This window comes from Drosophila erecta, unplaced genomic scaffold (genome assembly GCF_003286155.1).
Source record: "Drosophila erecta strain 14021-0224.00,06,07 unplaced genomic scaffold, DereRS2 tig00000000-arrow-pilon, whole genome shotgun sequence".
Taxonomy (NCBI): Eukaryota; Metazoa; Arthropoda; class Insecta; order Diptera; family Drosophilidae; genus Drosophila; species Drosophila erecta.
In genome coordinates this window covers 20,985,098-20,997,370 of record NW_020825194.1, presented here as the reverse complement: position 1 = coordinate 20,997,370, position 12,273 = coordinate 20,985,098, and the positions used below count along the sequence as shown (strand labels likewise).

Below are 12,273 nucleotides of genomic sequence, written 5' to 3'. Positions count from 1 at the left end.
TAGATTATATAGTACAGTAGAAATTTTTACAGATACAGTACGGAGAGACCCTCGTCTATAGTTAAGCTTAGGGATGTAAGTTAAACGGGGCGTTTTCCATCAAAATCCAATCCCAGAACCAGAACCGGTTATTTTTTTGACTTTAGAATACTAATCCAACACTCAGTATATAAATACACACCGGTATCTTCGATAAAACCTTACTAAATAATACATTTTCTACAGTGCAGTTAATAAGCGGCATGTAAATTCGGTTTTGTTTTCATAAAAGTCAAAATTGGGTTGTGTGTTGAACGTCACAAGATTTTTGACTGGTTGTGAGTTTGTTTGATTGTATTTTGAAAATTTCTTAGATCTTTTGTTTAGTTCCGAAATATTGTTATTTGAGATTGTAAAACTGTTGTTTTTCTAGGAAATAGTAAATTGCAAATATAACAACCATTCTGTTTGTCAATCCAGATAGCAGACTAACATGCTTGTTGAAAGGTAAAAGAAGGTTGCTGAACCTTAAAATTTAAATAGTATTTCTATTGCTTAGCCAATCCCGCAGAAGTTCAGCACTTTTGGCCTGGTTCTGATCTGCTCGCGGACCCACCTACTTGGCAGTAACCGACTTCACACAAAGGACAAACTCCTGCGTAGGAAAAATCATCCCCTTCGTGGGGGAAAACTCGCGCTCGCTCATCTCAATCGCCGTCTCTTTCTATTCCGCTGGGCTATTTGGGGGTTCGCTGCCTCGCTCATAAAGCGTTGGAAATTATGGAAATTAATTGAAATTCCAAGGATGCCGTTTGCTCTTTTGGCGAAACCAACAAATTACCATCATTATGCGAATGCGCCTCTCCTCCTTTCTTCGCTTTGACTTTGCTGAACTCAAACGTTGCCTAATTTTAGGCGCTGCGGTTGACTAAACTAGTGTGTGTGCGAGTGTGTGTGACTGCATTGGTATTTAATTAAGCTAATTAATTATCACGGTCATTATGTGCCTATGTGCATGAACAGTAAAAAGCGAATAATAAATATGCTGGCGCTTTTGATTGACTGCCGGCGCACTTTACTTTCCCATTTCCCAGGGCTTAAACATATTTTCCGCCGCCCAAAAGCCCCTCCACCCCCCCGGAAAAACCGCCCTCTGCCGGGAGCAACAACAGAAAAAGTCATATTAAAAATCATTCGCTTGTGAAGATCAAAAGCATTCTTTTTCACCGAAATGCCATGAAGAATGATGTTGCGGGGGAAGGGTAGAACGGAGGGAGGGGCAATGTAAGGGGGAGCGGATTTCCTGTAAGTGAGCGTCTCTCTCACAGCGATGTTGTCGTTGTTGTTGCTGCTGCCTCTGTTGCTCTCAAGCATTCAACCAAAAATGCATGGCACACACACACACACTACCAACACTCGCATGCACGCACACATAGCCTGCCTACCTATTCGAACGGCAGGCAGAAAGAGAGGCGGAGAGTAAGATGGTCAGAGCACTTAAAAAAATAGTTGCAATTGAAAGTTGTAAGCAATTGGTTAGGGTTTTTATTTTTACATTTTTGAAATGAACTAGTTTGTTTGGACCACAAAAATATTTAAATTAGCTGCATTGGTTGATTTTAAATTTTCTGCTTCCAGTCAGAGCAAGAATAAAATTTCGGCTACGCACTATTTCTTCAAGTGTGGCAGTCGGAGCACACGTTGAAGTCTTACATGTACTTGTGTGCGTAAGCTCGCTTATTTATTTATGGTTTTTTTCGCATTCAACCACCAACAACAAGGAGCAGAATACCATATACAAATGTATGTATATGTATGTATGTAAGTACATATAAATATTGCTCGGCCCTGTGCGCATTTATTAAATATTATTGCTCTTGTTCTGCGCTCTGCTTGACTTTTTTTATTGCCCATCAATGGCAAGTGGGCGGATAACTGTTCGGCCTGCCCCTCCCACTGCTTTACCGCCCCCCGCACTTTTTCTTCATCTTTATGATGCTGGTGTATATAATTGCTTCTGGTCTTGTGGTTGTTGCGACGGCCTTTGTTGTTGTCGCCGCCCTTGCAGCGTTTTATTAATTTTAATGGCTGCCACCAAATGAATAACGGTTAATCAATAAGTGGGTTTCAGCCATTTTGCTAAAGTCTCGACGGGAAGTAGAAGAAGAAAACGCAGCACAAATATATAAAACAATTATGTTTCCATGGTAAAAAGGTAGGTATATTTACTCGTATTTAAAGAAATTTAAAATGTTCAGAAATAACCTCAAAAAATATGGGGCTTGCTTGACTTGTGGCAGTAATAGAGCTACCAATCTAACAATAATCAATTTGGGAAATTGGGAATATCTAAAAACCACGTAGATTCCATATTAATTAGAACATTTTATTGTTTTAGTTAGGATTTTATACAGAGTAACTGTACATACCTCAACTAAAAGTTATATTCACATAAAGTTATAAAATTATATTATTTCCTTCATTTCAGAATATAAGCACTCACAAATATTGTTTTAAGACGAATAGTACATAATAGTTATTGCCTAATATAGTATCTAAATGATACTATTTAGTATGTTGCAAATTAAAGATACAATTATAAAGTTTTATATGAATAGGAAGTAAGGTAAGTAATATTAACTTGGACTTTGTTGTAGAAAGAAACTTAGATTGTTACGCCTTGAAAATCCGACCTCAAAGCGGAAATTCAGCTTTGAATCAATATTTGGCAAAAGCAGGTCTGCGGATGAGCCATAAATCAGTTGGCAATTACGGAGTACGTACAACCCCCAACCAGCTTAATTAGATGCGCCCATGAAGCATCTGCACCTGCAGCCGGAGCCAAACAATCGCATTTTCCACAGTTCCCATGGACTGCACGCCGTAATCGCATTGCGGCATTGTCGCAACTTGCGGCACAAATAAACCACCCCGCCGCTTAGTGACTCCCGGATGCGACTCGGGATTCCCCGGCTAAGGCCATCATCAAGTGGCGCAAATTACAGATCAAACAGCCAGTCTGCCGGTCGGGGGTGGAATCCGGGGGAAGGACCTCGTTGTTTTGGGTGACCATTTGTCAAGACGGATGACAACATTACGCTGGAAATTAAATAGCGTAATAAAAGGGTGACTTAATTTGTTTTTGCCCAAACGGCGGACGCAGCCACTTGTCGCTCGATGAGATGAGCTGTGAACACGTGCTTGCTTTTCAATAAAATATATTTCTATATATTTTCGGCGAGATGCCAGCCTTTTATAGGCCGCCCAGGCAGGATATATTGAAATTGTTGGCATTGTCAACCCCGCGTTAAAGCGGCAATTACGTGTATCTAATAAAGGATAACAGTGGTACGGACTGAAACCCAAAGTGGGTAAGCCGGATCCGGAGAGGGGCTTAGATTTAAGTAGCTGATAATGTCGAAGTTGACGCGTGACGGCCTATTCCACGGTATTTTAATAACAATCCGCACAATAAAAGTCAGCTTTAATCACCAACAACGAGCTTACTTAGCAATTTGCACCAGAAAGGGTGCATAAGTGCCTAATATATTCATTTTTGATTGCATTTTACAATTGGTTTATGCCAATATATACTTAGTAGTCCATAGAGTCAAATGTTTTGCATCCAAATAAAATATTATGAAACGACCATTTAGGCAAAGAAGATAGAACGCATAGTCCAGTTCCTCGACTATCAGATACCATTTACTCACCTAGTGGAAGTTCGAGAGAGATCAAGATATGCACACCAGAAAGGTGGAATGACTCTTTTCGATAACCCGCACCTAGAGTTGTACAAGTATAGTGGGCGTGGCAATCTACTGCTGCTTAATCGTAACTTTCTAGCTCTTATAGATCCCGAGATCTCAAAGTTCATACACACTGTCGGACGTGGCCAGATCCACAGGACTAGTGATCCTGATCCAGAATGCATCAACTGCCTTTTAAACAACGAGTAAAGGGTATATAAAGTAGTAAGTATTATCAGTTTCTCATAACATACACACATTTTATTTACTATGGGCTATGACTGCATATTTAAAATCCGATTTACTCCTATTTTATTTTATCTACCACTTTGAAAACCTTTCTGTTATGGCATTTAATTGAATATACTATGATTTTCCCCAAAATTGCACTTTATACATTTTATAATATAATATAATATCCTGCTATTCTCGACAAAATATTGCTACTTTCCAACAGACTACCCACCAAAAGGCAGCCCACAAATCAGCGCTGGAAAGAATGCCCCAAATTTCGCCAAGCTGCTCCGACGCACACTAATAAGTTAATCAAACTAATGGCAATGGAGAGGAGCAGGCACTTGCCGCACTTGGGGCGAGGAAGGGGTAAATATCTCTGTTGCCAGTTGGCAGCTATAAATTCCGCACATGCCCCGCCCCTCGCCCCACCGCAACCCCCGACCCGCCAACCGAACGCACCCCATCCGAAAGAGCTAAGTAAGCTGTTAGCCATGAAAAGGGTTGTTGCTTCTGGTGGCTCGTCGTCTGCTGTGGAATGCCGAAGGAGCTGCTGCTTCCGCCGCGGCACGAGCATGTTAATTGCCCCCGACCGACGTTGCCAGGTTCAGGATGGCCCCCAGGATGGCCATGGCTTTTGGGCCAAGTCACAACTTGCAGCACAAAGTTCTTAAAAAGTGACGCACGCTTTGCTTGCTTTCCGTTTTAATTAAAAGTCCAGAGTCAGTTGCAAGAAGGGATTGCGGAACGTTATGGTTATGACCATTGACCATTGGTCAGTTGAGCTCTGTTAAGCCATCTAAATTGGCTAAAGAGCTTGGACTCTTTGGCATTGCTGGTCACTTGGCAACAATCACTGCACAGCCCGCACGACTGAAGGGATGGGTAAAAAGATTTTACTCGTGTGTTACATGTGAGGCGGCTTTATTCATTAGTCAACTTTTCTCCTATCTCTGTGGCAAAAAGAAAACTTAAGGCGATAAACAACGCACAAAAAAGTTTTTGACCATAGACAACATTTTCCTTTGATCCATAATTACTGGAATTTGTGCATTCTGTGTTCTTATATCCTCAGTGTTTAATTAAAGATACTTAAAAATCATTTATATTACATATTAGGCAAAATGCTTTTCATACATTTATTTTCCTGTTCACACAACTTTGTTCTTCTGGAAAACCAACAAATTGGTTCGCTTTTATAAATTCTGCTTTCTTCTGAATATAACACTCACATTATTTTAAAAATTAGACTTACATCCAAAAACAAGCGAAAATGCCATGAAATTAATTAAATTTGTATGAACCCGTTCTTTTTTCAAACATACAACTAAAAGATTGAAAGGCAAATTGTAATTACCACAAAATGTAGTTCACGCTAGTCACAGAGCTATATGAAAACAATTATTTTATTTATTAATACTACCTTAAACTTACGAGTGTAAGCTGCTCTAAATGTTATTTTTCTAACAACTACGAATCCTACTCATCCTCACCCAATGAACCTTTTATAATTCCCTTGCCGTAATAAGCAGTTATAGCAACCATTCGGGTGTCCAGATAATTGTGCTCCACCTCGCACTGTTGCCCAGCTCCACTCAAGGCGACCACCTGCTTCATATTGGCGTTGCGTGGGAGAAAGAAGGCCACGTCAGCCGCCAGGCTGCGAGAGAGCTGCATCAGATTGCTGGCGCCCACGGGCAACAGACTTGTTTCAATATCGAAGGAGGCCTGCTTCTGGTAGTCGGGACCTCCCCAGGGAGGGCTCAGAAAAACTACATTTGGGCGAAGCTTTGTGGTAGCCGCAAACTGCAGAAAATCGGCGTTGATGAACTCGATTTTGTGGGCCACACCATAAATGCCGGCATTATGCTTGGCCATGGCCAGCTTCTCCGCATCGATGTCCACAGCAATTACGCGTCCACAGGTGTTTGCGAACTGAATGGCATTGCCGCCGCACCCACAAAAAGCATCTAAGATCACGTCGCAGGCCAGACGACGAGCCGTTTGTTTGGCAATCTTCTCGGGAGTCACCGAGAACCAGCTCTCGCGGTCCAGCCGAATGCCCTGATCGAAACGGGAGAACAGAGAGAACCGCTTTACCCAATACTTGACCATTTTGTTGTTATCCTCTTGCATAAACTCAGGCATTCTGGCCTTGAGTTTGTTGATTTGCCTTTGCCGTCGTTTGCTCTTTTTGATAAAACCGCTCTGAACGCCATGCAGAGCCTCATTTTCGTCGTTTTCCATGACTAACAGATCCTCACTGTTCTCGCTGTCGCTGCTAGAGGGTTCGTACTGTGTCCTTCTTTCCTTTCGGATAATTGTATCTGCCTTCGATGCAAATGATGTTGGCAATCCGAGAAGGCGCAACTGCTGTTCCTCGTCACAATCTTCGGGATCGTCGTTGGCAGTCAAGTATGATTCGTTCCTTTCTTTTTCTGAGGTCCTTTGCTGTCTCGATTTCGTTGGCCTCTTTTGAAGGCTTAAGTTCTGTAAGTCCTGCTCAACATCTTCTGGGTTTTCATCTTCCTGATGGCCAAATGATTTGGCCACAACCTGTTGGTAGTTCTCAAAGGCACAGCTAAATATATACCAGAACTTGGCACTGGAATCACTGGCGTGCTTCTCCCACAGTTCCTGCCAGAGCCCTTGCTCCTCCAACGAGACAACCTCGATAAGATCTCTGTATTCGGGAAACCGCTTGTGCCACTTTTGCTCTAGTAGCTCATGTCCCTCACGCTGCCAGAATTCTTTCCAAGCAACGTTTTGAATGTCCTCCCAATTGCAATGGCTCCAGTCGCGATCGTTACCAAAGAGCTGACTGAATATGTAGAACTGCGGATTGGTTCGCGAGGTTGTCAGGTAGTGTGTGTTCATTTCTTAATCAGACTTCTCATCTCCAGCCTGCGAGTCAGCAAGTCCTCGGCTCTGTCGATGACCTGGATGTACCACAAATCGATGGCCGGTCTGTAGGTGGCACGTAGGGCGTTGAGATATTGTGTTTGCTCCAACGGATTGTTGGACAGGCTATTGATCTTGTCGTAGACTCCGCCAGCGGTCAGCTTGGGACCTTTGGGATGCTGCACATTATGAAGCACCACTTCACCGCGCACAATGCAATAGCGGCCGGCACTCACGCGATTTTCGACGACTTTGTCATGGGTGAGACCCAGAATAAGCAAGGATATGGTGCCCTCGTCCAAGGAGTACTTCCTAAAAGGCTCAACATCACTGGTAAGAATCCAATGAGCACATGTTACAGAAATACTTACTTTGGCAGACACTTAACGCGCACGTTTTCCAGCCGGTACTGATTCGACTTGAACGCCAGTCGTCCAATTAATGCGCACTGCCCGTAATGCAGGTTGTGATAGGAGGTTTCCAACTCTAGTTCCTCCACCAGCAGGGTCTTGAAGAAGTAGCAGTACTTGGGAGCATTCGAGGAAGCCACTTCTGCCGACCAGGACATCACTCTCCTGGAAGAATATCAAGAATTCTGAACAAAATCAAAACATTCGTAAGTAAACACGATGTATTTATTTAAGCTATCGATAGTTTCTCAGCAAGTTATCGCTATGCCTCTCCCATCACTAAAAACAGCGGCATTTTATTGTAAAAATTAGAATTTGTTAGTAAAAAGTGTAATTAGAACTGTTCATTATGTCTTTTATGAACCCCGTGGATATGGTGGATGAGGACGCCGCTGACCTGCAGTTTCCCAAAGGTAACAGACGCCCCCACACTAACCGAATCCCTACTTACAAGTGAAACTGGCTGAAACCTTTGGCTACGAGTGCCCCAATAGCGGCACTCCTCCACATTTTTACCACACTGATTGCCTCTTTGCAGTTGAGCTACTGGGGAAACAGGTCAAGCGGTTCACCCATGCACAGCAGGATGAAAACACTAGGAGCTCCTTGGTTTTGTATAATCCCCACACGCTGCACAGGTATTTGGAGGAGCTGGAGGAAGTGACGCGGGATAAGAATAGCAGCGTTCCACTGGCTTCAAAAGATGCCAATCGCTGTGCCACGTGTCGTTGCAGTCTTGCAGAGCCGTACATAAAGTGCTCCGAGTGCCTGGACACCCTGCTGTGCCTGCAATGCTTCTCGCGCGGAAAGGAGGCCATTTCCCACCGCAATAACCACGCCTACATCATTGTCCGCGACAACATACAGGTCTTCGCCGAGGAGCCACATTGGACGGCTCGGGACGAGCGTATCCTGCTGAAAACACTGCGCACCCACGGCTATGGCAACTGGGACGCAGTATCCCAGGCTCTGGACCAGCGCCACGAACCCGAAGAAGTGAGACGTCACTACCACGATTGCTACTTTGGCGGCATATTCGAGCGACTCCTTAATCTGCAGCATGCCAGGCATAGCTATCTTCCCGAGCGCATGCCGTATGTCTTCAAAATGCGCAGCTTGGATCCACCACGTCATGACGATATCGCCTCCATGCAGTTCAAACTAAGCGCAGGCTATCGCTGTGCAAGAGGCGACTTCGACACTCCTTACGACACCTCCGCAGAGAGTCTTATTTCTTGTATGGTGGATCATAGGGGCAGGGACGACGACAACGAGACGCCTGAGAGCGAGTTTGAGCGTGAAGTGACAGAGGAATTGCAGCTGGGACTGGTTCGAGCATACAACAATCGCCTCAGGTATGATCCTACAACAGCTAACTACAACAGTGAAACGAATCTAATGACCCATTATCGATTACAGAGAGCGTCAGCGTCGTTACAAGATCATGAGGCAGCACGGCCTCATAATGCCCAATCGCACTGTCAGCTGGATTTCTAAGTACGTGCACGCCTTTAGCAGCGATGCAAGTTGCATGCGTTTCTTGGGCTTCATGCAGATCTGTCCCGACCCCATTAAGTTCGATATGCTCTTGGAGTCTCTGCGCTATTGTCGGGAGTTGCATAGCCGGCTGCACAAGCTATACGACCTGCGAGAGCACGGCGTTCGCACTCATTCTGGAGCCAAACTATATGCCCGTCTGAGCAAACAACGTCAGCAGGCTCAGCGAGATTACAGTAGGCAGAAGCAAACAGATGCTTTCGACTGGCAGCAATTGGTGCAGCATTACGAGTGCAACAGGAGCGGTGATCCTGGGCCCCTGGCCATTAACTCAAAATTATATGCTATGAACACGCGTCGCAAGGCCAGTCCTATTGAGATTGGAGGTGGGAGAATTCACTGAATTCATTGTCTGAAACCAACTTAATGTGGTTTTTCTTTATTCCCAGATCTTCCTGGTTACTCCAAACTGGATGATGGCGAGCGAAAGTTGTGCAGTGTGGCTCGGCTGGTTCCGCAATCGTATTTAGACTACAAAAACCAACTGGTTGCGGAGCAAGCAAAGCTCGGATATCTGCGATTGGCCGATGCGCGACGTCTTATCAAAATAGATGTGAACAAAACGCGCCAGATCTACGATTTTCTGCTGGAACACGGCCATATTAGCAGACCACCGTCCTATGGCTAGGGCAAATTGTTTCTCCAATGTTTCACTTGTAAATTTCCTGAAAGTCGTCCAGTACCAAATTCTAAACAAAAACCTTTCGCCTGGTCTTCGTTTCAGAGTTTGAAAATGCCGAGACGCTGCTGATATCAGAGGTGCACATGCTTCTCGACCACCGCAAGCGACAGAACGAATCCGCCGACGAGGAGCAAGAGTTCTCTGAGGTCTTCATGAAGACGTACGCCTACACGGATAGTTTTCGGAAGTTTAAAAACAAAGAGACCATAATGTCTGTGAGAAGGTAGTGTAGCAAGACCACTCATCAAAGTTCGTACCAACAGTAATATTAAATTGTTCCACAATTAGCTTGCTGATGCAGAAAAAGCTTCACAAATTCGAGCTGGCCGCCCTTGGTAATTTGTGTCCGGAGGCGCCCGAGGAGGCCAAGGCTCTGATTCCTTCACTGGAGGGTCGTTTTGAGGACGAGGAGCTGCGCCAAATACTAGACGATATCGGCACTAAACGCAGCTTACAATACTAATTACTACATATAAATATAGCTTAGGTATAAAGTCATGGTCCCATATACACAGTAAAGTCAAGAGAAGCAAGAATTTTAATTTAGGGCAATGGCACCATGTAATAAAATCAACAGAGCCTAAATATAATAAATATTAGAACATATTCTGTATTAAATAAAAGCATTACTTGAATTGAATTAACCGCTTAAGGGAATTGCTAGTTTAGTGTTGCCAGACTGCTCATGAAAGAACAGATAACTTATCGAAATCCAGCACACATCTGGCAACTATCTGAAACGCCCGCACTTGCAATTGTTTTCTTTTTCATAATAATTGCAAGCGGACAATATTTCACAATGAACAAGGACAACTCCAGCATGAAAATGGATCCCCAGCTAGCGCTGCGCCTGCTGGCTGATGGCGGAGTCCTGGTCATCGCCGGTGTACCCGAGGGCACGGAATTCGGCATAGATCTGTGTGCCTACACCATTGGTCCGGATTTCCGAGGCGTCAAGATGATTCCACCCGGAGTCCACTACATATGGTGCTCCTCCCGTGGTCCCTACGGCGATGCAGCCCCTCGTGTTGGATTCGTGCACTTTTTCCATCCGAATGAGATTGTCGTAAGAGAATGGGACCACGAAGTGGAGGAGCTGCGCCCTCGGAGGATTGCCGAACCTGAAGTGGAGCGAGACCGAATCCGCAAGAACCTAGCCCAACTGGAGCGCGTGCTGGCGCCGTACGACTATCGTTACGTGGTTCAGTGGAAGGAACTCACCGGAAGCGTGACGGAGTCATGCATGAATCGCTGTCGTCCCTCAGAAGGAACCATCCGTACGAACATCGAACTGCAATCTTGCCCGGACGCAGATCGGCCGCGGGGAGGAGCCACTAGTGGCAGCATCAGCCGCCGGAATGCTGCAGCTCGGCTTCTCTTGGATGAGAGCGAACTCCTGCCGGACCTAAAACCCGTGGAAGGCACAGCTCCGCGCTTCAGTACAGTACCCCTGCGTGTTCCACAAGCTGCCCTGCCCGCTGAAGTCTCCCGCCACGCTTTGGATTGCATCGATGCTGTTGACAAACTGCTTGAAGGCTTCGAAACCGCCGACGGACTCATAGAGGAACTGCAGCTCGCCTACGCATTTTTCCTTGTGGGCTACTCTGTGGAGTCGCTGGCCCACTGGCGCAAGCTTCTGGGCCTGCTTGCTCACTCGCAAACAGCGGTCTCAAAGCACAAGTTAACGTACATGAAGTACAGCGAGGTTTTGGCCCACCAGCTGCCCCACCTGCCCGAGGAGCTGATGGTGCCTGGTCCGCATAACACCGTCTACAAAGATGTGCGTGAACTGCTGGTAAATCTGCATGCGGAAGGTTTAAGTGTCAGCGCTGAGCGGCTGACCAAGCGGCTGGAAAAAAAGTTGGGATGGGAATTTGAGGGCCTACTGGACGAGGATCCTGAGGACCAGCCTGTAGTCATCGAACTACCGGAGGCCTAGAAGAAAAGCGCTATGCTTTCCAAGTGTAATTCATATATTATTGTAATACAATGGACTGAAACTGATATATATTGATTTCTACTTTAACGCAGCGAGTGCTGGGTGCGCAGGTAATTCCACAGATCCCGAGCTGTGCGGATGCTGACCATGAATTGGCACAGCTTGGTCTCGATCAGGCAGAGAATCAAGAACTTGGCTCGCTTGTCCTTCAGCAGGGACTGCAAAGAGTATGCGGCATGGGTTTCCTGTAGGCATACGCGCTGCCACCATGACTCACCTCCTCGTTGTTCTCGGGACCATTCTCCACCACCGTCCAGAGTTCCTCCGACTCCAGATACGCCCGCACCGTCATCGACCAGGCCTTGTAGTTGTCCAAACCTTTGAGCTTCTCAATTTGCAGCTGCAGTGCCATCTCCGAGACTCGAGCAACGTTTTGCAACTAATCCGCATTCGGGCTCTTTGCTGTTTCTTTACCTTTGCCTCTTCCAGCTGTTGTCCAGATTTCAAATATAGATATCTGTATGCATCGGCTTTTCCATTGTGCACATCAGCAAGCTGAAAACAATGGCCACTAGACCCACTTTTCTTGTTGCTTCTGGCCCAGCGACATTGAGCTTAAGTGGACACTTCTGATTTGACGCAGAAGCGTTGTCGCTTTCTTCTTTGCCCGTCTGCCAGTATTTCGCGATGACCACAGACTAGCGATTTAGTTTGGCATATATTTCTTTTGAGCACCAGCAGTGCGCTTCCTAAGCTCGCATCCTTTGGATGCATCAATACTTGTGAGGTACGAATCTTTATCATCTTAGATAAGGCTGTGCT

General features: G+C 45.5%; 5 protein-coding genes across 6 annotated transcripts; 2 read left to right on the top strand and 3 right to left on the bottom strand.

Annotated features, from left to right (window-relative positions):
- Positions 1-4,869: 4,869 nt before the first annotated feature.
- On the bottom strand, positions 4,870-7,483 carry LOC113563678 (trimethylguanosine synthase). Its single transcript, XM_026982736.1, has 2 exons — positions 7,235-7,483; positions 4,870-7,175 (listed from the first exon to the last, which is right to left on the bottom strand). The coding sequence occupies exon 2, from the start codon at positions 6,837-6,839 to the stop codon at positions 5,442-5,444; it is 1,398 nt and encodes a 465-aa protein (XP_026838537.1). The 5' UTR covers positions 6,840-7,175; positions 7,235-7,483; the 3' UTR covers positions 4,870-5,441.
- On the bottom strand, positions 5,436-7,483 carry LOC26525989. The gene is made up of 2 exons (XM_015154949.2): positions 7,235-7,483; positions 5,436-7,175 (listed from the first exon to the last, which is right to left on the bottom strand). The coding sequence occupies exons 1-2, from the start codon at positions 7,429-7,431 to the stop codon at positions 6,836-6,838; spliced, it is 537 nt and encodes a 178-aa protein (XP_015010435.2). The 5' UTR covers positions 7,432-7,483; the 3' UTR covers positions 5,436-6,835.
- A 17-nt stretch (positions 7,484-7,500) lies between these two features.
- Positions 7,501-10,152, top strand: LOC6551909 (DNA-directed RNA polymerase II subunit Rpb4). Of its 2 annotated transcripts, XM_026982730.1 has the most exons (5): positions 7,559-7,686; positions 7,812-8,628; positions 8,693-9,156; positions 9,220-9,486; positions 9,555-9,579. In XM_026982730.1, the coding sequence occupies exons 1-4, from the start codon at positions 7,623-7,625 to the stop codon at positions 9,456-9,458; spliced, it is 1,584 nt and encodes a 527-aa protein (XP_026838531.1). In that variant the 5' UTR covers positions 7,559-7,622; the 3' UTR covers positions 9,459-9,486; positions 9,555-9,579. The 2 variants fall into 2 exon arrangements, with proteins under 2 accessions (XP_001979670.2, XP_026838531.1); XM_001979634.2 differs by lacking the exons at positions 7,812-8,628; positions 8,693-9,156; positions 9,220-9,486 and adding an exon at positions 9,801-10,152 and having other exon boundaries at positions 7,501-7,686; positions 9,555-9,735.
- A 70-nt stretch (positions 10,153-10,222) lies between these two features.
- LOC6551910 (protein AAR2 homolog) lies at positions 10,223-11,516 on the top strand. Its single transcript, XM_001979635.3, has one exon. It carries the CDS (start codon positions 10,312-10,314, stop codon positions 11,449-11,451), a length of 1,140 nt encoding a protein of 379 aa, XP_001979671.1. The 5' UTR covers positions 10,223-10,311; the 3' UTR covers positions 11,452-11,516.
- LOC6551911 lies at positions 11,468-12,065 on the bottom strand. The gene is made up of 2 exons (XM_001979636.3): positions 11,729-12,065; positions 11,468-11,669 (listed from the first exon to the last, which is right to left on the bottom strand). Exons 1-2 carry the CDS (start codon positions 11,861-11,863, stop codon positions 11,535-11,537), a joined length of 270 nt encoding a protein of 89 aa, XP_001979672.1. The 5' UTR covers positions 11,864-12,065; the 3' UTR covers positions 11,468-11,534.
- Positions 12,066-12,273: the final 208 nt, after the last annotated feature.

Bases quoted from the DNA above. Each gene is read 5' to 3' on its own strand.
- LOC113563678 (XM_026982736.1), bottom strand. From the start codon at position 6,839: ATGAACACACACTACCTGACAACCTCGCGAACCAATCCGCAGTTCTAC.
- LOC26525989 (XM_015154949.2), bottom strand. From the start codon at position 7,431: ATGTCCTGGTCGGCAGAAGTGGCTTCCTCGAATGCTCCCAAGTACTGC. The intron at 7,176-7,234 runs GTAAGTATTTCT...TGAGCCTTTTAG, and splicing joins CGCGTTAAGTGTCTGCCAAA to GAAGTACTCCTTGGACGAGG.
- LOC6551909 (XM_026982730.1), top strand. From the start codon at position 7,623: ATGTCTTTTATGAACCCCGTGGATATGGTGGATGAGGACGCCGCTGAC. The intron at 7,687-7,811 runs GTAACAGACGCC...GCCTCTTTGCAG, and splicing joins TGACCTGCAGTTTCCCAAAG to TTGAGCTACTGGGGAAACAG. The intron at 9,157-9,219 runs GTGGGAGAATTC...CTTTATTCCCAG, and splicing joins CAGTCCTATTGAGATTGGAG to ATCTTCCTGGTTACTCCAAA.
- LOC6551910 (XM_001979635.3), top strand. From the start codon at position 10,312: ATGAACAAGGACAACTCCAGCATGAAAATGGATCCCCAGCTAGCGCTG.
- LOC6551911 (XM_001979636.3), bottom strand. From the start codon at position 11,863: ATGGCACTGCAGCTGCAAATTGAGAAGCTCAAAGGTTTGGACAACTAC. The intron at 11,670-11,728 runs GTGAGTCATGGT...TACTCTTTGCAG, and splicing joins GTCCCGAGAACAACGAGGAG to TCCCTGCTGAAGGACAAGCG.